This window comes from Osmia bicornis, chromosome 7, assembly GCF_907164935.1.
Source record: "Osmia bicornis bicornis chromosome 7, iOsmBic2.1, whole genome shotgun sequence".
Taxonomy (NCBI): Eukaryota; Metazoa; Arthropoda; class Insecta; order Hymenoptera; family Megachilidae; genus Osmia; species Osmia bicornis.
In genome coordinates, this window is record NC_060222.1 from 5,983,937 (window position 1) to 6,009,136 (window position 25,200).

General features: G+C 38.0%; 3 protein-coding genes across 3 annotated transcripts in view; 1 reads left to right on the forward strand and 2 right to left on the reverse strand.

The window, feature by feature from the left end:
• The window catches only part of LOC114875351 (trichohyalin), a 156,185-nt gene that overhangs the window by 36,825 nt on the left and 94,160 nt on the right, over positions 1-25,200 (forward strand). Inside the window, exon 3 of the mRNA XM_046286361.1 lies at positions 2,762-2,893. The gene's annotated coding sequence lies outside the window, so the exon portion shown is untranslated. The remainder of the gene's footprint in view (positions 1-2,761; positions 2,894-25,200) is intronic.
• Positions 62-17,642, reverse strand: LOC114875362 (hydrocephalus-inducing protein-like). The gene is made up of 37 exons (XM_046286543.1): positions 17,481-17,642; positions 17,151-17,421; positions 16,637-16,732; positions 16,115-16,566; positions 15,952-16,052; positions 15,721-15,847; positions 15,545-15,655; positions 15,250-15,492; positions 14,967-15,190; positions 14,774-14,894; positions 14,569-14,705; positions 13,779-14,021; positions 13,417-13,717; positions 13,091-13,351; positions 12,675-12,999; positions 11,484-11,765; positions 11,168-11,412; positions 10,802-11,098; positions 10,009-10,294; positions 8,789-9,008; positions 8,502-8,729; positions 7,441-7,745; positions 7,202-7,361; positions 6,854-7,049; positions 5,677-5,910; positions 5,435-5,604; positions 5,167-5,371; positions 3,804-4,375; positions 3,562-3,697; positions 2,753-3,043; positions 2,475-2,690; positions 1,798-1,908; positions 1,502-1,735; positions 775-1,002; positions 558-703; positions 312-495; positions 62-226 (listed from the first exon to the last, which is right to left on the reverse strand). The coding sequence occupies exons 1-37, from the start codon at positions 17,640-17,642 to the stop codon at positions 62-64; spliced, it is 8,286 nt and encodes a 2,761-aa protein (XP_046142499.1).
• LOC114875363 (hydrocephalus-inducing protein homolog) lies at positions 17,850-21,663 on the reverse strand. Its single transcript, XM_029185555.2, has 11 exons — positions 21,614-21,663; positions 21,283-21,433; positions 21,012-21,229; positions 20,738-20,949; positions 20,407-20,706; positions 20,092-20,253; positions 19,859-20,030; positions 18,730-19,167; positions 18,463-18,656; positions 18,207-18,394; positions 17,850-18,101 (listed from the first exon to the last, which is right to left on the reverse strand). The coding sequence occupies exons 1-11, from the start codon at positions 21,661-21,663 to the stop codon at positions 17,850-17,852; spliced, it is 2,337 nt and encodes a 778-aa protein (XP_029041388.2).

Genomic DNA, 25,200 nt, shown 5'->3' on the forward strand with positions numbered 1-25,200 from the left:
GACTTCAATTTAAGGGCCCGGGGGTTCATTTTAATTTATAGAAAATTCCGAAGCTTTTATTTTATTCAAAAATTCCTTTTACATAATATATCCAATTAACGTGAGAAAGCGTGTGATCAGTGCAGTATACCATCAATTTTCCGGTGACCGGATATTTTTCTTCCATTACTGTCTCTTCACCTACGACCTCCTCTTCTTTTCGGAGATGTACCTTGATTTCAATGTTCTGTTAGGTAAAAAAATCGAAATGATTAAAAATTTTAATTAATCTTATAAGAAATAAAACTTAATAATAATTATGAGAACATCACCTGTTTGGAGTGTAACGTTGTCGATGGTATTTCTATTTCAAAGATTTCAGAAGGATCTACGTGAAACTCAAACGTTTTTTCTTCTCTAAAAACATTTTTGAACAGTATCGATGCTGGGGTGTCTCGTGTAATTATATAGGGCCCCATAGGTTTCGGTAATGAACAAGTTCCAATTAGAGGAAATCTTTCGAATAAACGTACAATTAATTTTTGTTTTATTATCTACTTGAATTAATTCTTACTTACATATAATCTCCAGCAGTTTTCGACGATGCTCTTAACGTGGCAGTCGTATTTTCTAAATTAGATGGTTCAAAGATTACTTCAATTGTTCTATCATCTAATTGTAGAACACTGATGCTTTTCTCAGAAACGAAGCAATCATCATCCACCTATAACAAACATTTTCTCAATTTCCAATAAATCTTCGTAGCTTCCTACTAACTCATAATTTCATTCGTACATTAATTACGAACTCGGCAGGTTCTTTAGTGTAATTATGAACAAGAAGCGAGAATATACACGTGCTTCCCAAAGTTGCGTTCACTCGTGTAACTTTTTCTGGGGGTGGTGGTAAAGCTTTTAATCGTAATTCGTATGGAAATTGTCCTAATTCTGGGGAATTAACGTTGAGCATCTCGATAGTTTCTTCGGAAGGTATCATTGGACAGTACAGTACATAAATATACTCCTGCAATTTAAAAAAGAAGATTTGAATTCCTCCTTTTAACACATTGAACGCCATGAGGGTCCCCGCAACAGGGCCGGCCCTGAGATTCGGGGCTTCGAGGCGAGCTCCGAAAAGGGCCACTTCACATATATGACATAAAAAGAAGTACCTCAAATAAAATTTATAAAATTAACATTAAAGCTTGTATAACTAATTTAGAGTTGCAATTACATCGATTAATATTCAAATAAACATTACTCTTCTTGCATTCTTAGAAATCGTCTTATGGGGGCCCTGGATCTTGAGGGGCCTTAGGCGGTCGCATAGTCTGTCTAGATCCAGGGCCGGCTTTGCCTCGCAACTTACACACGCTTGAATAATTAAAAAAAAATTTGAAATTTGAAAATTAATTATTACTATTCTTAGTAATTAGAGCTTTAATACGTCCCATAAAAAATGCCTCATTTCACAGTGGCGTTCAACGTGTTAAAATTGGATATTAAATATAAAATTCACACACGTGTGACATGGGTGGTACAGTTTTCGGCAGTTCGCGGATAGCGATAAAAGGATGATCACAGTTCGCCGTGTACAGTATCGTTTTATTTTCTAAAGGATTTTCCACTTTCAACTCGTGACACACTTTGGACCTCGCCGAGGCTGTCAATTTGATCGATTCGATCACTTCCGGTTCCGTGACCTCGTAGTTTATGTTATAAAACTGATACTCGTTATCCTCGTTGATGAACGACACCTGCATCGACAGATTAAATTTAAAAAAAAAAATTCAATAAATCATATCGAATAAACAATTACTTTAAAATTGAATTCCGATTCTTCGTAAGAATAAAAAACAGCACGATAATCTCGTCGTCCATTCGCTGGTACATCAATCCTGTTGTTGCCCAGAAACTTGAACAAAGGTATCTGTTAATGGAAGACAAGAAAAAAATAAATTTAAGGAACGTAGAATTTCATTTATACCAGGGGTGGACAATTTTGGCTCGGGGGCCACTTTGTGAAAGCGGAGGTTAGCGGAGGGCCGTACCTTTTAAAACGATTGCATTCATTAGTTAACTTTGCATTTCAGAAAGGTATAAATTGTACCATAAAAATCAATAAATATAAATTAAATAAAATAGTGGCAGTTTTATTCAATTTATTTAAATACGAGACGAATCTTCTGTCTAACCTGCGGCCCGCGGCCCGCTCGTGGCTCCTTCCCCCACCACGCAACTCGCGCTCGGCTTCCCCCACTCTTCCAGTTGGTTTCCCCACTCTTCCAATATTTGACGCGTATCCCTAGTCCTAGCTGCTAGAAACCGCTGCCCCACTACTGACACTACTGGAGTGGGGGAAGTCTGAAGCGGTAAGAGTGGGAGTAGTGCCTGGCGCACGGGAAGGAAATCTCGGTTCAAGGCGGATTTTTCTGACCGCGTGTGGCCCGCGGGTCGCTATTTGCCCATCCCTGATTTATGCTATAATGATAGGACCTTCGATTGCTCCTCATCGTTATTTAATAATTCAATTTTGCACATGAATCGTTGTTGTCTATTGAGCCAGTTTTGCACAGTCAACGATTCCGTATATTTCGTTTTCGCCGGAAATTGGCGTGTAATAATTGCTGTAGCTTCCGGCGGAAAGCTTCTTCCATGAAGAGAATACAATATGGGTGAATTTTCATCTGGTAGTTTCAACAATAACGTTCCCTGCACAAATGATATTCCGTGTAATAATTATTTATTGTAATCGATCTAACACGAATGTTTACTGTGTGCAGGTTGTCCTCAGAGTTCATTGTAAGAGGTGCATAGGTGATCACGCAAGAGCCGAATCCCTTCGCAGGAATCTTCAGCACCTCTTCGACGATGAAGTAGTCACCAGTAATTTCCGGCTTCAACGTCCAAGATAGGTGAGTGTCATTCATGATAACGAACGATTGCACGCTTTTCTCGCGTACAAAAGACTCGAACAGGATGGTCTCTGTTGGTTCCGGAAGTTGACAGCATCCTCCGGTGATTTTCGTCTTCAGGGAACCGTATTTCTCAATTTCTATCGTTGCCTGGAGCAATAATATTTAAACGTAGTCTTAATTAATTATCCGGCTTTTTTCCGATTCGATGATATAATTAACCCTTTGCACTCGTATTTATATTTGAGAAGGTTACCAATCAACTTAAAATTTTTTTAATTTATTTATTTTATTTCATTTTATATATACACATACATTTGAGCAGAAACTAAAAGAAAACATTGTAACAAGGGTCCCTAAAATGAAATACTATAAGAATAAAATGTGGCGACTATATGGCGACATACGAGTGGAAAGGGTTAAAAAGGAGCGCAGAACCCCTGAAAATGTCTATATTTAAAAAATCCGTCAAAATAAAGTGACACCATCTACTATTTGCTGCACTAAATGAGTTTATTTCTGATTTCGCCAGTAGAGGCGCTAAAACATCGACTTTTAGTTCTTATTATCAACAGTAGGCGGTGCTAGTGTATCGAAAAGCGTGATTTTTAACTTACAAATTCACCCCTTTTAATTTGGAAAAATGATGGTCTTTTAAAATAACTCACCTCACCGTCGATCACAGTGGCCTCTTCATAGGGTTGAAAACTGACCATGAAAGTGATATCCATACCAGGGGAGCAATAGCCGTTTAAAGGGTCGATTTTAAACACATCTGGTAATTTTGAGGTGTTCCATTTAAACCTAAATTAATTTCCTTACTTAGCGAACTTTATATATCCATTATCATCTAAATATAAAACCTTTCCAAGCAACAAGTGATCGTTAAACGACAAAATCGTGCACGAACCTTGCACCCACGTCACCGGTGTTCATTAAAACCACCCTAGTCTCGCTAGTGTAGCCTTGGACGACCGTGCCAAATGAGACTCGGGTCCTATTTAGTTGGAACTCGGCTGCGATGCAACTTCCTTGCACAACGAACAACGGCATAATAGTTGAACCAGTCTGAAGGGCCACTTTACTCAGAAACGGTGTTATTCTCGAGGTAGCTTTGAAAGTGACCAACACGTTGGTCTTCTTGTTGGGTTTCAACACTACGTTCGTTGACGGTTCGATTTTCAATACTTCCGAAAGCCTCGGCTCCTTGGTCTGAAGCGCTATATCCTGGGTCCACGAACGTTTCGTCTCCATGATGGACGCTCGTTCCAAATCAATAGGGGTGCTTTCAACATTTTGCGTCGTTAAACACTGAGAGCGTTCGCGGTGTTGCTCGTAACTGCTGAGGTTCTTCAACAAGTCGAATCGTACATCTACCGATGCCAAACCCTCGTTCACCACTGGGATCCTCCTGGTGACGGTCCTGGAAACGGACACGCTGCCCAGGTCGATGCACTTGTCGCGAGGGTTCACTAGACGGATCTGAAAGAGATTTAGGTCGAGCAATTCGGCAATTCGTTTCCCATGGAAACGAATGGAAAAGGGTATAGCAGGATAAGATGGTCAAAAGTGCCCTTGAGCCGATTTTACTTAGCAATGCATCATTCGATAGCTTATCCCAAAAAACCATGGTGCACCAAGTTTCAACCCTGTACCTCAACCGGGAGGGTTGGTATAGGGTAAGATAGAAATTACCATTTTTGCCATATTTCTCCTATTTAACATTAAGCAAGAAATCTGAAAAATTCACAGTGATAAATAAGCATGTCTATAGCGGAGTTCACCAGGGTCCATAACTGCGACGCGCAGGTTGGAAGATGGTGGGGGAACGCAGCGAGCTCTCCGCTAATCGCTTTCCATTTCGTTTGGGAAGATCGCCAATCAGGGCGAGGATGCGCAAGAAAGGACGAAAACTGGTCTTTTCGCAGTTATGGACTCTGGTGAACTCCGCTGTAGAATATTCTAGAATTTTTTCAGATTTTTTGCATAATGTTAAATACGAGAAATATGGCAAAAACGGTAATTTCTATCTTACCTTATAACAACCCTCCCGGTTGAGGTACAGGGTTGAAACTTGGTGTACCATGGTTTTTGGGGATAAGCTATCGAATGGTCCATTGCTAAGTAAAATCGGCTCAATGGCACTGTTATATCCTTTACTCTGTTAAAGTAACTTTAGCTTTCTCTTTGGAACCTTTCGATTCCTTCACGCAACTTACCGCTCGCGCAAAGTTTTAACAAGTCGATGCTTGTTTCGGTGGAAGGTAACTCACTTTGTAAGTGATTCCCTCGCCGAGGATCGTTATTTTCCTCTCGTTCGCCGAGTTGATCGTGAACATCAAGCACTCACGGTACTTTGTTTCCTTTAATGGTTTAAAAGTGATCGGTATAGATATCGTGGAGTTGGCTGCAAGGGCCTGAGAGATCGAAGCGAGATCGACGGACAGGTGAGGTTTTTCCTCGAATTTGCACTCGACTCTGTACGAAAGGATGTGGGAATTTATCCGCGAACGGGATACAGATTTTTCTCGTGGAACTCACATGAATGCCACGTTCTCGGAATTCTGCACAAGGAGCTCCTTGTAATAAGAGATCCCGTTGTTCTCTTGGATGTAACAGGGCCCGAAATCGTAGCGACTGAAGCTGAAGTCGAGGGCAGGCTTCTTCGAGCTGGCTCTCAGCAGGAATCGATAACTCGGACCATTGGTAATCTATAGGAAATTAAAGAGCATCGACAGTTTGAATACCACGAAAGTCACTTTCGTCGTTATACGGATCAGAACCTTCAGGAGGACGCAGTGATCTTTGATGATCGTCTTCCGGAGCGTCTTTAACGTCAGACAACAGGTCGATTGAGATTCGCTGAACACGTGTCCCTGTTTCTGCGAAGTCAAGATCGTGTAAGCGTCTCTGGATGCAATTTCTGGCGTTATACCAAGGTCCCAGGTGTAATAAAACGCCACATTGCCAGAATTTTTCACCTCGAATTCGATAGTGGTCGATGATTCCATTATCAGCTTCAAATAAAAAGAGGATAATTATTTGAATAAAAAAAAATTATTAATATATCACGTTTTTAAGAAGTACTAAAAAGTATAAAATAATTTTTCCTAGCCCCATACAGATAGTCCTGAAAATTTGTGATTGGGAATTTTTAATAGCTATGAAAATACTTGTAAGATTTAAAACGAAAAACGAAATTGATGCACGAATAGTTCACCTAAGTCACTAACAATTTTATTGCACTGCAAATAATATGAATTGTTGTGTGAGTTTTTTCAACGGCAGCTACTCTCTACACTCACTATTATCTTGGGGGCCCACGTTTTTCGTTTTAAATCTTACAAGTATTTTCATAGCTATTAAAAATTCCCAATCACAAATTTTCAGGACTATCTGTATGGGACTAGGAAAAATTTTTTTTATTTAAATAATAATTTTCTGCTGTTTAGTCTTGTGTGTGTGAAATTTTTCAATCGATTTTAAACATTTTGATGAGATTATAACAGAGACATGTGGTAAATTTCAGGTTCATTTCAGTGTCTCTTCACCTGATCACATTTGAAATAGAAAATTGTTATATTTACCTACCAATAATAATTTAATTATTATTTAACTGTTTAATTTTTATTGTCTTGAAAAATAAAATAAAGACGCAAGCAAAATTAATTTCATAAAACTTTTTTTGCGAGTTAATATTGCATTGTCATCCAGTTCTGAGCTATGTTTAAAGTTTCAAGTCTCAAGTTAGTTTAAAATCAATTGCAAAATTTGTACCGAACAGACAGACAGATAAGAAAGCGAGTTAATAAAAATGTGATATAAAAAGAAGTTCCATGAAAATTTTGCAATTGATTCATGCGTTAAATAAAATAAGAGATCCGCGTGCCTTAAGTCTGAATGAGAACGAAATTAGTGGAAGAGTAAAACGTTTTAGCAATGAAAGAGATTCGCTTTTACCCTGCCCAGGTCGATGACATTGTCTTTGTCTTGAAAAGCTTGCGCGATTTCGTGGCCGGGGCTGGTGTACGAAACCGAAGACACGATCTCGTAAACGACTGCGGTGACGAAAACCGTGAGGGGTCTTTTCATCAGTTTTATGCCGCACTGAATGGAAAAGTAGAATTCGCCGACCCGAGTTGGATGGTACTCGACCCTGTGGACGAATTAAAATGTTCACCGAACCGTCCCTCGAACGCGCTTTCTTCGTGCTACGAATTTTCCCGCTGGAAGAATTATTAATTTCACCGGAAGCGATGAACGTTTAATTAGAGAAACGGGAAACAATTGTAACGTGAAAATAATCACCAGAGAAACTGTTCCTGTTTCGCCATCAGAACACCGGTCATTGGAGTAACGCTGAGCCTTTGAAATTTACCCTCGGAATATAAAGAATTTTCAAAAATCCCGAACGGTATATTGTAATCCTCGTTGTTCAATAATCTAATAGAGTCACGAACGTTGTGACCTGAATGAAAATAAAAGGAGAATGAAGAGAAAGGGAGAGGAAGACGTCAGGTTCACGATAAGAATACTTCAAATTCAACCCAAAATTGTTGGCTTCAGTTTCACGTGAACCGTGAGGCAGTGCACAGACGGCTCGGTTACGATCCCGACGACCAGAAAAAGGCACTTGAGATTATATCTCGCGATGGAGAAGAGCCAGAAAGATTCGAAGACGCCGACGTCTTCTGCCAGAAACGTGAAAGCCAGGTCGGTTTGTTTACCGCGTTCAGCCATTCCTTCCATAACCGTGCAATGAAAATTCGATATATCCTCCACGCCGCGACACGTTCGATCTTTCCACGAGAAATGGTAATCGTCCGTCGTCGGGTTGATCAGATGAAATTTTCTGAAATCGCAATATTGTAGGTTTATTTTCAGTTACTTTAACAAAAATATTTAATATTGTAGGCGTTTAATGGAGGAGAGAGGGTTTCGTCTCTTCGGACGCCTTTAGTTCCGGCCGGGGACCGCTAGGTGGCGGCGAGATGATCAGTGACAGTGTTCTCGCAAGCGGTCGCCCGGCGTGCGTTCCAAATTGCGGTATGATAGGAGTCTGGGGCAGGGATCGTCTGTTGTCAGCCCCACTGACGAGTCTGACAGACGATCCCGCCCTTTTTCTCCCCCCTCCTACAATATGAAAAATAAAATACAATTCTTCGCTCCATGGTCCTCTCACACAATTCTCTATTAACGACTCTACTCTCTCAATATTCTCTCAATATTGCTTTCTTAAATTCACTCATACACGGTCACAATCAATCACCGATTCGTACACACATGCATTCTTATTCCGAAGAACTGTCATTCGGTCCAAACATTCTTTATTCACACCTTTTTTTGTTTTTGATTTGTGGAAGAGGAAATACATTTACGTACGCATGGGTGATCCCCTGTCGCACTATTCGGCTAAGGGAGCCCGGGCAGTGTGGGACTCGTACCACCCACGCCAAAAAATTCGGCGTGTCTTTATTCACACCTCACTCGATTCGACTGTCATACGACCCAAACACCCTTATCTCACATCCCGTAGTATTTTCCCTGTTGCTACTTTAATTAGTGTATCCCTAGCTAACTACGAAGTTCATTAAAGTTACGCGCTTACTTGACGTGGGTGCCACCGGTGCCGACCACTTTAAATTCGATTACCCTGATATTCTGCCACAGGCTGGGATCCTCTATGTCGTATCCAACAGGACCGGGTAGTTTTCCATCCCTTCTGCCGCTAGTTACGTAGTCGCTTTCCTGTATGTCGAAGTGACAATAGGGTAACAAACTTCTTCCCACAACTGGTATAGTCAGGTTCATTTTGTTTCGATCGATATTATCTATTCTATTAAATAAGCGATTATTAAAAACATTCATCTATTCTGAAACAATGTTTCTGGTTACCTGCATATAAGATACGCTTTGTAGTGAAACACGTCCATCGGAGAGAATTTCAGGGTGAATTGAACGGATTCTTGAGGCGATAACGTTCCTGTATCCGGGGAAATTGAAAATGGTAGATCATCTTCCACCCAGCTGTCAGCGGTTCTCCCTGATAATCCAGCTGTGCTACTGAAGAGATCTGATTTTTTTGCACTGCTCTTTGTCGAAACTGCTCTTGCGTCTGTTAATTATTATAAAAATTTTCGTTGACGCCTGAGCAATGATAATAATTCAGATGAAAGAACACCTTTCGTGGAATGCTCACTTCACACGCTGAATTAACGGCGTATGAATATTTGAAAGGTGAATAGTGATTGCACAGTAGTAGTGTAGTAGTATACAAAATTAATTATAGTTCTAGGCGTTTAGTGGAGGGGGAGAGGGTTTCGTCTCCCTGGACGTCTTTGGTTCGGGCCGAGGACCGCTAGGTGGCGGCGAGATGATAGTGTTCTCGCTGGCGGTCGCCCGGCATGCAGTACAAATGTATAGGAGTTCCGAATTGCGGTATGATAGGAGTCTGGGGCAGGGTCCGGAAATTCCGGTGGCAAACGGGGCTCTGGCTATGGGGATAAAGCGCCTAGTGGGTGTATTTGCTAACCCACTCAGAGTTAGTTTGTCAAAGTAAAAGCGTCTTAGATCAAAATTCCTTATACGCCGACAATGAGTCAAGTGTTGGGCCTTCCGTACCTGTACGATGAGTGGGAATGACCAGCCCAACGCCGCCACTTGGTTGAGAGGTGGCTGCTGGGGGAGTGGATTTATTAGCGCAATTGCGCCCTTTAATACCGCGGGTATAAGTGAAAATTTGGGAACAGCAGAGTGAGTTATGAACCCCACAAGGCTCAATTAAACAATGATCTGTCTGGGGTCAGGGATCGTCTGTTGTCAGCCCCACTGGACGAGTCTGATAGACGGTTCCGAGACGAAAGGCCTTTTTCTCCCTTCTCCTACATAGTGAAGATAATTTTGGACGGGGAGTTAAGTATACTCTGTATTTGCAAAATATATTTAACGTATTCTACTACACTTCAAATATTCATACGTCGTTAATTCTGTGTGTGAAGTGAGCATTCCACGAAAGGTGTTCTTTCATCCTAATTATTACCATTGCTCACGCGTCAACAAATTTTCATAAAGTTCGAATTTACGAAATGGTACTTAATTAACCGGTCCAGATTTACCATATTGCAGCGGTGTACATGGTAAAGAGAATAGTTTCACGCTGCCCGTACCACCTTGCTTGTACTTATCGAATTTCCCATGAGGGAAATCGGTGGTAATCGAAAAGATTCTCTTGGCATTCGAAGGCGATTGAGACCTAGACTCGTTTACAACTTTTCGTCTGGAAAAAGTATGTAAACTGTCTCCTTGTTCTCTTTTTGGATATTGCTCGTCCATGTTGATCTTCCAAGCGTACAGCGTGTTTACGATTCCCGGATTCGTTAGCGTAAACTTGTATTCCCTGGTCTGTGATCGAACCGTGTAATTAACGCAATTCTAACAAGGGACATTACCCAATCGACACACGCCGATTTTGATGCCCTTTGAGTATGATATAGAACTGAAAAAAATATTTGACACGTATTGTTTTTTATCGGCAATCGTCCATGCTGAAGGGATGAAAAAAATGAAAAAAATAGATTATTTTTCAATATATTTTTTAAACAAATAAATTTATCAAAAAGGTGGCTACATAGAAAAATTTGCTGTTCAAAAACACACAAATTCCATTTGGAATTTTTCGCCTACACCTAATAGTTCCTGAGATATTCAAGAAAATATGTTTTGCAACCTCATCTTTGAGGGCTATTTTCACCCCTTCAGCATGGATGATTGCTGATAAAAAAATACGTGTCAAATATTTTTTTGAGTTATATATCATACTCAAAGGGCATCAAAATCGGCATGTGTCGATTGGGTAATGTCCCTTCTAAGACGAGTTCATAAATATTAGGAATAATTAGAAAGTCATACCTGGAACATCAAGGTATCTTTGAAGTGGATTTCTTCAACATCACAGGAATATTCTGAGAACGCAACGGTCGCGTTTAGCAACAGATTAATACTGTTGCTGGTTCCAGGTATGATCTCGTGTAATGGTTCTGCAGTTGGTTGCACGATCTTTTTCGCCAGCAATTCCATTTCGTTCATTTGCTCCACTATTTCCGGCCGAACCTTCTCCCATTTAACTTCAGTTTGCCTGTCGTCCCAAGGTGCTTCGCCCTTCGAATCCACCAGTATGATTTCGCATAAGCTGCACTCGATAGGAATCTGCGATAAAAATAGGAAATTCAAAATTGATTCTTCTCTTCGCGCCTCGGTTTCATTCTAGAAACGTACGTTCGAGTGATTTATTGGTTCCGACGCGAGGAAAGTAGCAACAACTTCCTTGCACGTTTGATACTTGAGGTGTCCGATCGTTGGCATGAACACTACATGGGGATGTGCGCCCCATTGGAAACGAAACCATCGATCCGAAGATTTATTGAAGATCCGGAAAGTTTTCTTGTACATTTTGCTAACGAAACAGAGACCGTAGTCGAGGTTGTAAGTCAATGTCACTGAGAGGCTCGAGTTGGTCGGTACTGAAATTCATTTTTATCTCAATTTCTTTCTAAAACAAAATTTCAGAACGTTATTTTTCTTTTGTTTTTACTTGATATCAAGGAATTTTGTTTCGACGATAGTCTTCGTAATCTGGAAGAAGTTCTACTTTTCTTTTTACGTTTATTATCATCGAACTCCAAACCATCCAAAACTACCAGCTCCAAGTAGGATTCACCTTCTAAATTTATCACTAAATTTTCGTAAGGATTGTCAATGATATGCATACGAACTTTCCCGTAGAATGTCCCGATTTCGTCGGGAGAAAATGCGACTTTGAATCGGGCTACGTTTTCAGGGGATAGAAGGATCATTACGCATCGGTCGTTAGATTCTATGACAAAGAAAAGTTGAAATTTGTATCGTTTAATACTGTAGGAGAGGGAAGAAAAAGGCGTTTCGTCTCGGGATCGCCTGTCAAGGCTGGTTCAGACACGACTAGTAATTTAGTCGAGTGGCGAGTAATTTAGTAACTTGTTATGTATGGACACTACACAGTTTAGTCGAGTAGTTTAGTAAAACGATTTTAGTCGAGTAGATCCGTTTCATTGGATTTTTCTGGTCGAGCAGGTTTCCCCCACCACTAACCAAGTTTCCCCCACCACTAACCAGGCTTCCCCCACCACTAACCAGGCTTCCCCCATCATTAACTATGCTTCCCCCTTCACTAACCAGACTTCCCCCATCACCAACTATGCTTCCCCCACCACCAACTATGCTTCCCCCACCACTAACTAGGCTTACCCCACCACTAACTAGGCTTCCCCCTCCACTAACCAGGCTTCCCCCATCACTAACTATGCTTCCCCCATCACCAACTATGCTTCCCCCAACACTAACTAAGCATTCCCCACCATCAACTAGGTGTCCGAAAAGACCTGTCCGTGATTTCCAAAGCTCAACTGTACTAGTCCGGACATTTTTCTATGCGCTAAACGGTTTAGTAGTAAGTAAGTAGCTACTCGCCACTTGACTAAACTACTAGTCGTGTCTGAACCAGCCTTCAGACTCGTCAGTGGGGCTGACAACTGACGATACCTGCCTCAGACATCTATAATACCGCAATTAGGAACTTCTATTATATTCGAACTGCATGCCGGGCGACCGCTTGCGAGAACACTGTCACCGATCATCTCGCCACCTAGCGGTTCCCGGCCCGAACTAAAGGCATCCGGGGAGACGAAACCCTCTCTCTCCCTCCACTAAACGTCTCCAATACTAAATAAAAAAAGTTCTATTTCACCATCGTGATCTTTGTCCCAAAGTTGCAAGAAATGGCGCGAGTCAGATACGGGAGAAAGCTTGAAGACATCGTTCTGATCTTCTTCGATCTCCACGATTACTTTCGCCTTAATTAACCCGGTATTTTCCAGGCTGAAATATCTCCCGCTAGCTTCGTTAATCAAAGTACGAGGAAAGTTTAAAGCGGCCATTTCCCGTTTCCCGTGGCTCGGTTCCACGATTGCCACTTCCGGTACACAGGATTCTCCTACGAGCTTGATGAACAGCTTTTCTTCTCCCAGATGAACAGGTAGAGCGACGATCATTTGTAAATTTCCTTGATACGTCTGCAAACATTTCCCCGGGAAGTTTAACGAATAATTAACGAACAGCTGTTAAACTTCTCGTTTCGTTGCATAGATAATATTAATTATTCACGTTGATAGCGATGGGCTTAAATGAAATCGTAAACGTTTTCTGACTCATAGGAGCGATCCTTTCGTTTCGTGGCTCTACTTGAAATGTGTCTTGCTTCGCTGTTTCCGGTATCAGAGAGTCAGATTGGAAATGCACGTCCACGTTTGCCGATACTACTCCGCGATTGTACAGTCTGAAACACGTGCTATGGGTGCTCAGCACCCTGATACGCCGGAAGTAGAGAGCGGCTTCTTGTCGCGCGAACACCGTGTGCGGTCCGATCTAGAAAACAAATTTTTAATTAGCTCGCCGATACTTAGCTGGATTTTCTTAATTATATAAAAGACCTCTTTGGGACATTCGAAGTCCTGAATTCGATCGACCACATGATTTTCCTGGAACATCGAATCGAAGTCGTGGAAATCAATACGAGGAACAGCTGATTTCACCGATAATGTAATAATTTTTCCATTTCTGTTTTCCGGAACGGTATCGTTCACGAGAACAGTCATTCGTTCCTCCTGAGAGCCCGCGAATTCCGGGAAACAATTAATGGCAATTGTGTCGGTTTCACCTGGCTCGACCTGGCCCATCATTTTGGTGACAGTCATTGGTCCCATTGTTAAATGCTCTACTTCCAAACTATCTCTGTTAATAGGACAATAAAATTAGAATTCATAAGAAAGCTTATCTTTTAATTTTCATTTACTTGGCATGACTCTTATCATTTCTGGGAGATTTTCTCTTTTTCTTTGACCATTTTTCTGCGGAATCAGCTGCTACTTGCTTTGCTGTTTGACTCATATAAAGTACTGACGGATGCTTCAATGGGTTGAATATAGTATAACAAAGTTGAAATTTTCCAGTGTTCTCGATGTTCAGGTACATGGTTTTCTCGGTGCATATGGCCAGTGTTCCAAAATCAATCAGGGGATAAGGGTGGACTCGAAATCTGTAAGATAATTAAAAATTAATTATTCACTCATTGTGATATTAAACTATACAGTCAGAGGCAAAAATAAGTGGACACTGTTCAAAATAGAATACCTCGGTTAAAATTGTACTAAATAACTATTTAATGTAGAATATTATAGTGGAAGATTTTCTTTAATTTTTATAGCTGAATATATAATAATTTTATTATTGAAAATTTTCTAGTCTAATTTCAAAATAATTCTATAAATATCTTTAATTCCTAAAATTAAAATTAAGGTTTTTTGAGAAGCTATATATGAAAAATATGTATTTTTATCGTTTTAAAAAATTACACTTTGTTGAAATCGCGAAATAAAATAGTGAATGGTAATTTTTCAACTTTTTTATGTGAGTCTATAATGAAAATTTAAAATCGTTACGTTAAAATAAAAATACATATTTTAGTGAATTAATTTTTATACCTTCTGAAAAAACCTCAAGTTATTTAGTCCAATTTTAACCGAGGTATTCTATTCTGAACAGTGTCCATTTATTTTTGCCTCTGACTGTATGTATTATAATACCTGGTGTAATATGCAATGACAGAAACAGTAAGAGGTATTTCAGCGATTATTGCAGTCCCCTTTTGAGTATCCAATAAATGGCACTTTAATATTGCAGCATTTTTCAAAGACAACTCAGCCTTCGGTACGAAAACCACCTATAATAAAAGTACCATTATTGTAATCGTTCTCTTTATTCAATTTTTATCATTCAATAATTACAAACCTCTACGATTCTTTCTTTCTTCGATGGTACAGAACCACTGACAGGTTGAACTTGAAGATCCTTCTTCAAATTTTTCGGTAAATTTAATTGTTCCAATTTTTCCTTTTCTTCCAACGTGATTCTGTGATAACGAATCATTTAAGAACTTTCTTTTTTAAGATCAGGGGAATAACTTGGGTTTATTGATTCTTACACGTATTTCACCTCGTAATTGCCACGATTTTTTATGGTGAACGAACCAGTAGTAGGAAAGCCGACTTTTATATATTTCAGATCGATGGGATTCGCGTAATTGATATCGACCTGGACGTCGTAAGTTTCGCCAGTCAGCAAAATGGTGTCGGTGAAAATTGCTTCCTTATCTTCTTCATATAAGAACGCCTCGAATATCGTCGCTTTCTTTTCTATTACACCGACCTATAAATATTTTTCTTAATCGCTTTCTAATATAAATAATAATTGCACGGTTTGCTAACCTTGGTGCCATGATAACAAAATTCAACTTTCTGTTCACCCTGCTGTTCAATCGTTCCTTCCGATGGTGAAAATGTTATCTGTTCTTCGGCAGGTTCTTCAGCTTTCAAGGACCAAAAAAGTGGCACTGCTGATTTATTCCTCACGATTAGACTTTGATATTCTATTCGATAAAGGAGCACACGATCGAAGGATATTTGCTTCTTATCCAATTCGATATCCAATTTCGTACCCTCGTGCTGCAACTATAAAATCGCTTTTAAAAATCTATTAAAAATCAGAAGATTCATAAGTTACCTCGATCACTTCGACTTTGGGATTATTTTTCACGCACAAGTACAATTTTTCTGAAATTATTCCAAATTTCGTTGCGATAGTGGATAAAACCAGCGACTCGCTGTTGCCAGCCTGGGGTAAATTTCCTGTCTCGTTAGTAGAAACGTATAATTAAACTTAATTAATTGATAACGCACAGCGATCAGAAGCTCCTCTGATTGAACGAAGAAACATTCAGGATTGTTCTTAGCCAGGAAGAAATGAACTTCTACGTCCACCTTGGAGATGTTGCAAAACTTTAGCTCAGCTTCTCGACGGTGAGGCCTGTTCAAATAAGACTGTGTAATTGCAGCTGGATTATCTTGGAAAGATAAATTAGTTCTTATAATAGTTCTAGGAAATGGCTTTCTACTTTTGATATCGATAACCTTTTATCTTTTCGAAGTACCAGCATCGTTCCAAAATCAAAAATCCCACTGTCCAAGAAATATGTAGGGATGTATGTTTCGTTTAATTTGCTATTTGCAGTCTGCAACATAAACAGCAGTTTGTCAATTTAATATTTATTACTTAATTTTCTTCACTTAATACCTTTGCGAAAATCGTCTTTGGATTCATATCTAATTTTGGCACGTCAGCAATACCATTGACGTTCACTTGATAAGTGACATTATTCCCATCGACGATGGTGAACGCGTACATTTCTTCGTGGAACCCTGTTACTTCCGGTTGAAAGCGGATCTTGAACCTGTGGCACTCTTTCGGAAGCAAGATCCAACGTGCTTTCAAGGGCTCTTCTAAAATCGTCTCCAAATTGGAGACATTATTCGTGTCGATGCTGTCGATCGTGGATGCGATCAAAGAAAGATCTTCAGTTTTGCTCGATCTTTGCTCTTCCGCTTTGCTCCTCCTTTGTCCACGACTTTTCCGATTTCTTCGATTTTCCGCTCGATTTTCTTGCATGCTCAGCTCGCTCGGGTAGATTGATTCGACGACCGATTGAATTTCTGGTACCGAACTGATAGATACCAATTGATAGGTACCTTAACGAGGATTAATCAATCAGTTTATCGATTGGAAAATTGGAAATTAAATTGCTAATTAAATTCGTACCCTCGTCTGTAATACTGCTTCGTTTTTCAAAATTTCTTGTCTTAAGAATGGAGTACAATTTCGGTTTAAGATCTGGCTCGGGTACAACCTTGATTGCTATAAAAGAGGTATTAATTAGAAATCTTAGAACATTCAATGAAATAATAAAATCAAATAATAAATTAATTTTTCTCTTCTTAAACTCTTAAAAAAAACTTTTTTCCATGGACAATAAAACTAAAAAAATATAAAGAATATATAAATCTAATTAAAGAATAAAACAATAATTTAATTATTAAAGATCTTAATCTTGTTGAATTTACTAAATTTGTTAATAAAAAAATTTCTCCAACTAAATTTAAAGAAAATGGAGCAGCTATATTTGAAGAACATAATATAAATCATATTAATGATATTGAAGGTATAAAAATTAAAATAAAATAATCCTGGGGAACATAATCCATGAGCAATTATTATTATATAAGATCCTAAAAATCTTAATTTCCTTAAAGTAAAGATCTATATTTTCACTTACGAAGAGCAGATTTTGCCAAAGAATTTTGGCTCATTTGTCCAGTCACCATATCATATATTTTATCCTGCCAAGGATCACTGGATCGCACGTACCAAACGTGAAAATTATTTACTGGTGCCTGCTTCTTAAAATATACAACTTCAGCAATACCAGTATATATTAAAAATTTATCATAAATAGTCACCTCTCTGGCGGTGTCCAATATTCCTACATCTTTGGATTTTGCACTCTTTGGTATTCTACTTTTAGCAGAGGAAGGTGATTCTTGCAACTGAAATAAACTCATTGATGCTATCAGTGATCTATATCTGCAGTATGATTAATATTTACCAGAGTCTTTTTAACTGGGTCCCAGTTGCTAATTACGTTCTTGATTGCTAACAGATCCAAGTAATATTGATCCATTGCCATCGTGATCTCTTTAACTTCCGTTGGAACAATTCCTTTTTCTATAAAACAATCGTAGAAGCATTGGATGTGAGGCATCCGCATACTTGTTTATTGTTTGTACGAAGAATTTCTCCGGAGAGTCGGCGACGCACGGTGCTTAACTTAGGGGAGAGTTGCCGAATTTGGACCGTCGCCTAGATTGGACCTTATATTACCTCCTATAACAAATAATATCGCAGTATAGGCAGCATATCTAACATTGATGTATACTACGCTGATGCAACCATTCATCAATGTTAGATATGCTGCCTATACTGCGATATTATTTGTTATAGGAGGTAATATAAGGTGATGGGTCCAATCTAGACGACGGTCCAAATTCGGCAACTCTCCCCTACTTTGTCTCGGGCTATCCCTGCTCCTCGTTGCTTTGCTGCCAGTTGTATCTCGTTTGCTGGAATGTTTCGAAGTCGTGGACTTTTTACTGTTCTTTCCTGATTTCGACTTAGGATTTTCTTTTACTTTCGACGTCTTTGAGTTCGTAACGCGTCCACGAACCTCCTGTTAGATAAAACTGCTTTTAACTTTGAATGATATTGAAAATTTGGGTATCGATTCGTGAAATATAAAGAAAACTAGGTAGGAGCTAACAGAAAAGTGAGAAACCTTTTTCTTTTTATGCTCCATCATTCGTTCAAGATATCTAGCTTTTCTCTTGGCTGCTTCCGCCCTTTTGACAGGCAAAATTGCATCTAGATACAGCTTCTTATCTTGATCTGAAAGCAGATCGTATTGGGACGACGTCATCTCGCGAATGTCCTGAATCTTCTTGCCAACATCGACCATTTTCTCCGCTGCACACATGGAAATCTTTGATGTATCATGGACGATGTATCATGCTGAACGATTTTCAACGTCGTACCTTGTTCTCGTCGAAGTTCACCGACTTTGCTATTGTAATTGGCCATCGAATTAAGGAAAGTAACGAACAGGAAGTACTCAACGTGGCCAATGATCCGCAATAAGAGAAGCAAAACGTCGACGACGCTGTTGCTTAGAAAATTGCTTTCCAAACTCTGCAGAACGAAACCGCGTTTGAAATCCTCCATGGATAATCTGTGCAGGGGTAATTTCGTTAACGAGCCCTGAAATTACAGAGAATTTGGAAAATTTCGAAAATCTGTTCTACCGTTCTTCGACAGCTTCGACGAGCAATTCCTGAGCGATTCCAAGGAACGAAGCATTTCGTTTCTTCCTTGGACTTCCACCGTCGAGTATCTTTTCCAGCAATAAAAGCCCTTGAATTTTATATTCGTATCGGCTCAAAGGATCCAGCAGTTCCAGTACATCGATTGCAGGTACTTTATTGAGCTCCTTCAAATAATCGGACTCCGCGTGCAATTTAAGGAAAACTTCTTGTTGCGCGTTTGAAGTATCAGTTTTATTCGACCTAGAGGATTTTTCTTTCTTCGGAGAAGACTTCTTGCTCGAAGGATTTCTCGAACTTTTCGTTCTTGAACTTTTTGTTCTTGAAGATGGTTCGTTCGTCACCTCATCTCGTTGCGTTTCTGCATCGGTTGCTGATTCTGTTCCCTCTTTGCGATCGTCTTTCATATTCAAACGATTCCTGATTACAGAAATAGATATATTGAAAGAAGTATTGGGTTGTGTAATAAATTCCCGCGTTTTTTGTATTTTATTTTCTTCCCGCAATTTTGTGTTTTGTTAGGTAAAGTATATGGAAGATGAAATTTAATAATTTATAAACTTAATTTTTTGATATTAATTGTAATAGTATCTATTTCTAGCTCTACAAAAATATCTGCTTCAATTTTTCGAATTAATTAATTATAATCAATTTTCAGGATCTTGAAATGGAAGTTCCAAGAGGCAAAAAAATTCATTTTCGACACAAATGTCGCGAGTTGCTTCCGTAGCTTTTTGAAAGGCGGAATAGAACAGATGTCGAATATAAATCTTTTTGCTTCCTGGAATCTTCCATTTCAATAGCCTGGAAATTGATTAAAATTAATTGATTGGAAAAATTGAAGCAGATAGGTTTGTAGAGCAAGAAAAAGACTTGCTAATGCAAATATATTTCTTTAATTGGAATTTAATTCAATAAATTTATTAACAATAAATTGGGTCTATATTTGCCTTCAATTAATATATGAAGTAATTTTTACAATTAATTTCGACTATATATACTTTACCTAACAAAACACAAAACTGCGGGAAGAAAGTAAAATACAAAAAATGCGGGAATTTATTACACAACCTAATAATTGAAAAAAACCAAAGAAATTGGCAAAATTTACTTGTGTCTTTCGAAATCTTCCGAATAATTTTCATAAGCATCATCGATAATTTGTCGCAATTGAATTGAACATGAATTCCCCCCAAGTGCAATTATTTCAGTAATCGCATTGTCGATGTTAAGCACAGGTATTTGTAATGCTCTTGCACTTTTGCATGCAGTTTCTTGATACGCTGTGTCAATTCCATTATTAAATTGTAAATTCATAAAGAAAACAGCAAATAAAAAAAGTACCTGTAAAAGGTGCTCCATGGAAAATAATGCAGACTCTTTTCATCGGTTTCGAAGGATCAGGAAGATCGTCTGATTTCTCTTCTGAATCATTGAATAATTCCTTCACAGGATCGTTCAATTTATTCAAAATATCCGGTGTTTGATACAGAGCGTCAATGTAGCCTTAAAATATTAAAATTAAAATTAATTAAATTTTATAAAATTAAACTTAATTAAATTTTATAAAATTAAAATATTTAACACAAAATTTAATTAAAAAAAAAATTTTTTAGATTAATATTCAAGAGAATATTTGGTATTCTAATTTGAAATTACAGAAAAGCAGTCTCTGAATCTCTTCAGGATCACTGGTAGGCAAAGGTACGAATTCTACCACACTTTCGTTTAAAATTGAAAATGTTGGACAATCATTTCTCTCCAGATCTGTGCTGGAAGCTTCGCTGAAGATATCGCTTCTTTTTCCACGACGACTGGATCCACGAACGCTTGTTTTCATTCTCGATCGTCTAGTAGATCTACTATCCCGTTTCCTTAGCCTCCTCTTCGACAAGTTAAATTTGCTTGTTCTTTCTTGTTCTGCATCCGTCTCTTTCCCTACGCAAAATTCAATTAATTCTACATCAAAGTGTTAAATGTGGACACTTACTTTCATTAACATCAGACTCTTCGTCTTCCAGCAAGGTTCCTTCAGGTTCCTCTGTTACCATCGTGCGAGCCATCTCGTTCACAAGTTGCTCGTAAAATTGAAAGAAACTTGTAGGTATGGAATCGCCAGGTTTTCTTGGAGGCAAAAATATTTCCTTCGCTTGGTAGTAATACAGTAGCGTCTTTATGATTTGATCTTCCGTTTGAAAAGAACTAAAAAGGCAAGAAGAAAATTTATTTATGATTTATAAACGAAGTTTGTTAATTTTCCTCACTCGTCCAAATGATGCCAGAAAAATTCGACAGGATAATCGCAAGGGTTTTCAATCGTGAAAATTGTTTCTTGAATCTTTGTAAAAGGTACGATTGGCTCGAATCGAATATCAGGTTCAATTACATTTAAATGTTTCTCGATTCCACAGCCGATCAACGTGATCACTTGACTTTCCAGACTGAACTTCACGATTATCTTCAATTTAGCTTCCACGTAGCACTGCAAACAAATCTGACAGTCCCAAAGAAAAAATTCTAATCGCAAGTTCTTACGGTTTGTTGAGGTTTGAAGTTGATACGAATGATTTCTTCCTGACCAGGAGGAATATGATTAGAATTATACTGCACGTAAAAGGGGTAAGTTTCTTGCTGCTTTTTACGAGTTCCTGATAATTTTGCTTCCCACTTGCAGTCGATCAATCCTCTGAAAAATGTTGAAAAATAATTTTATCAATGAAGAAAAATAATTGGTGCTTACGCTTATGGCGGGGTTACGCCTATGGTTCTCACGATGCGGAGGAGTAAGCATTTTTCCCACCGGTGGAAAAGCTCTACTCACGTCGAGTCAGCGAGTTTCTTTTTTTGTGTCAGCCCTAGTACTCACGCACGCATTTCCAGGAGTCTATGTAGGTCACTCGGTCGATCCTCATTCATTTTCTGGAGTTTTCAATCGGGAGATCCTCGAGTGACCGTAGAACGAGGAATTAAATGGTACAGTCTTCTGGGTGCACAGGGCACGTTTAAACATTCTTTTTTTAAGGGGTAGTTTTAAGACTGAGAAGGGACATTACCCAATCGACACACGCCGATTTTGATGCCCTTTAAGTATGGTATAGAACTGAAAAAAATATTTGACACGTATTTTTTTTTATCGGCAATCGTCCGTGCTGAAGGGGTGAAAATAGCCCTCAAATTTGGGGTTGCAAAACGGATTTTCTTGAATATCTCAGGAACTATTAGATGTAGGCGAAAAATTCAAAATGGAATTTGTGTGTTTCTGAACAGCAAATTTTTCTATGTAGCCACCTTTTTGATAAATTTATTTGTTTAAAAAATATATTGAAAAATAATCTATTTTTTTCATTTTTTTCATCCCTTCAGCATGGACGATTGCCGATAAAAAACAATACGTGTCAAATATTTTTTTCAGTTCTATATCATACTCGAAGGGCATCAAAATCGGCGTGTGTCGATTGGGTAATGTCCCTTGTGAGAGCCAAGTCACCCATGTATGGGTGACGTTTGAATTTCAATAGGAATCCATCACTCTTATTAGGAATTCTTTGACTTACTTAATTGGAAATACTTGTATTAGATACTTGAAATTGTGGATAAAAATATAATTAAATGTTTTAAAGATAATATACACTAGTGGAATTAATTCTGGACACTTATATTTTTACTTAAATTTATATTTTATATTCTAATTATTGTTTTCTAATTTTAGGACGTCGCTTAAATAAAAAAATCAGTAAAAAGACCATTTATAACCATACTTTTAATATACAATAAAAATTGCAATTTGAAAACATCAAAGAAGGTAGACTAAATATTAGAAAAATGATTGGCAAAAATACAAGAAAACAAAAATAACAACATAGTTTAGATCTTTTTAAACCAAACCAAATCATGTGAAAATATTAAGTATAAACATTATACAAATTATTTTTATAAATCAAAAATTTAATTCCAATATTTTAATTTAAAATTAATTTAAATAAATATACAATATTACGGTATCAATTTAGCATAGCAGAATATACATTTACTGCATAAATATGAAATAAAGAATATTTTTATGCAAAGTGTCCAGAATTAATTCCACTAGTGTACACAAGATTTGTGAAGACGAAAGTAATATTTAATGGAATTTTCAATGGTTTTAACGTGGCAGTCAAACTGTTAACGAGGGAATGAAAAATTCATACAGAGTAAATTGAATTAAAATTTGAATATTGTATTACTCGTTTTTCGCCAAGATGGATAGAACCAAGCATTCCCCGACGACGACTTCTTGGAAATCCAAAAGTTTCGTGTTCACAGTAATATATGGGTAGGTTACTATTCCCTGTAGCACTATGGGAATCGTGCATCCATGTATCACCTAAGAATTTTCAAATTTCATTTCATAAAAATACCCGAATAGCTGGCAGATGTTGGAGGTGTTAATTACGTTAATTACCTGTATGTGGATCGTGTGTCTGACTGGCGTGCTTCTTACGGAGAATGTTTCTCGAGTCGGATGCCAAGTTATGTGGAGAACAGCGGAATCGTCTACCACTAATTTCGAGTGCTTCTTAAATTGCACTAGAATGCCAGATTTCGCGAGCACCTCCTTTCTTCTTGTCTCCTTCACTCTCATCTCCACGTTCCACGGGCCATAATTAATTATCTTCGCTGAATAATGAGCGACGCAGTCGACGATCACGTAATTCATGTCTGATAAAGAAATGGTTATTAAATTTTTCATGGCATACGAAATCGTGGATGGAGATATTTCAAATAATAAGACTCACCGATTATGTACTCGGTCGAGAAAAGATGGGGGATTGGCTGGTTTTTCTGTGTGCTCGCGTACTGCATTAAAATGTATGAATTTGCATCGACGAACTTTCTTGCCAAGTGTCTTTCCACCGCCATATCGATATCCATGACGCGAGGAAACGTTTCTTCGTAAGAAATAATGCACCATCCTTCGTCTCGAAACAAACATAATAACGAGTGAACGCGAACGATCGTTTTCTTACGATTAATATTTATGCGATCCTTATTCATGAATTCCATGAAACGTAGCCTACCGTTCATTGAATTTATCATTTATTTATTTGCTTTTCAAATCTTCATAATGGTAAAAAGATTTATGTACAAAGACGTACAGTGGGGTGCAAAAGTATTCGCACATTGTTTAAAACAGAATATCTTGTTTAAAATTGGACCAAATGACTTGAGGGTTTTTGAGAAGCTATACAAATTGATTTATTAAGATGTGTGCTTCTGTCATTTTAAATAATTACAGTTTGTCGAAATCGGGATAAAAATAGTAAAAGGCAATTTTTTAACTTTTTCATTTCAGCCTGTAATTAAAATTTAGAATATAACAGTTGTAAATTTAAGTTTGTTATGTGTATGCTGAACATTTCGTCGAGATCGGTCAATGCACTTAGCATTTACAAGTAATTAAAATTTCCAAAAATAATTAGTCATGTTCTTAGGTGAAAGGTCGCAATTTTCGGAAATTTTAATTACTTGTAACTTCTAAGTGCATCGACCGATCTCGATGGAAATTTTAGGCATACACATAATTTATTTGAATCTACGAAAGATATATTTTAAATTTGTCCTGTCCAAATTTCATTGGGAACCAATAATGCCCAGCCAAACATGTCAACCTGCTACTTGTACCGTTTCAAAAATTTTAATTTTTGCAGTTTGTCCGAATTTTCCGACTTTCCTTTGTAATTGTCTCGAATTCTATTTCCTGAAAATTTTTCTAGGACCATAACGAATAAAACAAAAAAAGAATTACGCATATCCATCGTTCGAATGGTGATTATTTTTTCCCGAATTTTCCATTTTTCCGGGCAACTTTTTCAATTTTTCTTTCCCTAAAAACCTTATTCGGACTATTACGAACATTTAAACAAAAAATTAGCCAAATTGTTCCAGCCGTTTTCAAGTGATTTATATAGATCATTATTTTTTTCTCGATTTCAACAAATTGTAATTTTTTAAAACAGCAAAGGCACATATCTTATCGTTAGTAAATTAATTTGTATAGCTTCTCAAAAAACCTCAAGTGATTTGATCCAATTTTAAACAATTTGTGAATATCAGATTTTTCTTAAAACATATTTTGTTTCCAACTTACTGGTCAAAGTTTCAATATCTTCTTTGGGTAGATCGTTACCATCCTCGAAATTGATATCGTCCAGCATCTATAATATCCAATCTATGGAAACTATATCCGCAGATATTCTAATACTCACTTACGTTGATGAAGAAATCCTCGGTTAGAGATTGGATAGCAGAGTACTCCAATTCGATAGAATGATATTGATGTAATTTGCCTTTCGGTATGCAAGGGTAGACTTGGGGGAATGTTCCGTAGGCGATCACTTTTACAGTCACAGGCATCAAATGATTAATCTGAGAATGATGAAAATTTGTATAGAGGTTGGATGTATAAAAATT

Bases quoted from the DNA above. Each gene is read 5' to 3' on its own strand.
- LOC114875362 (XM_046286543.1), bottom strand. From the start codon at position 17,642: ATGCGGATGCCTCACATCCAATGCTTCTACGATTGTTTTATAGAAAAA. The intron at 11,766-12,674 runs GTGAAATAGAAC...TCTTTGTCATAG, and splicing joins TTGGGACAAAGATCACGATG to AATCTAACGACCGATGCGTA. The intron at 496-557 runs GTAAGTAAGAAT...TTTATTCGAAAG, and splicing joins AAAACTGCTGGAGATTATAT to ATTTCCTCTAATTGGAACTT.
- LOC114875363 (XM_029185555.2), bottom strand. From the start codon at position 21,663: ATGAATGAGGATCGACCGAGTGACCTACATAGACTCCTGGAAATGCGT. The intron at 20,707-20,737 runs GTAAGTGTCCAC...ACTTTGATGTAG, and splicing joins AGAGTCTGATGTTAATGAAA to AATTAATTGAATTTTGCGTA. The intron at 19,168-19,858 runs GTAAATTTTGCC...TTCTGTAATCAG, and splicing joins GAAGATTTCGAAAGACACAA to GAATCGTTTGAATATGAAAG.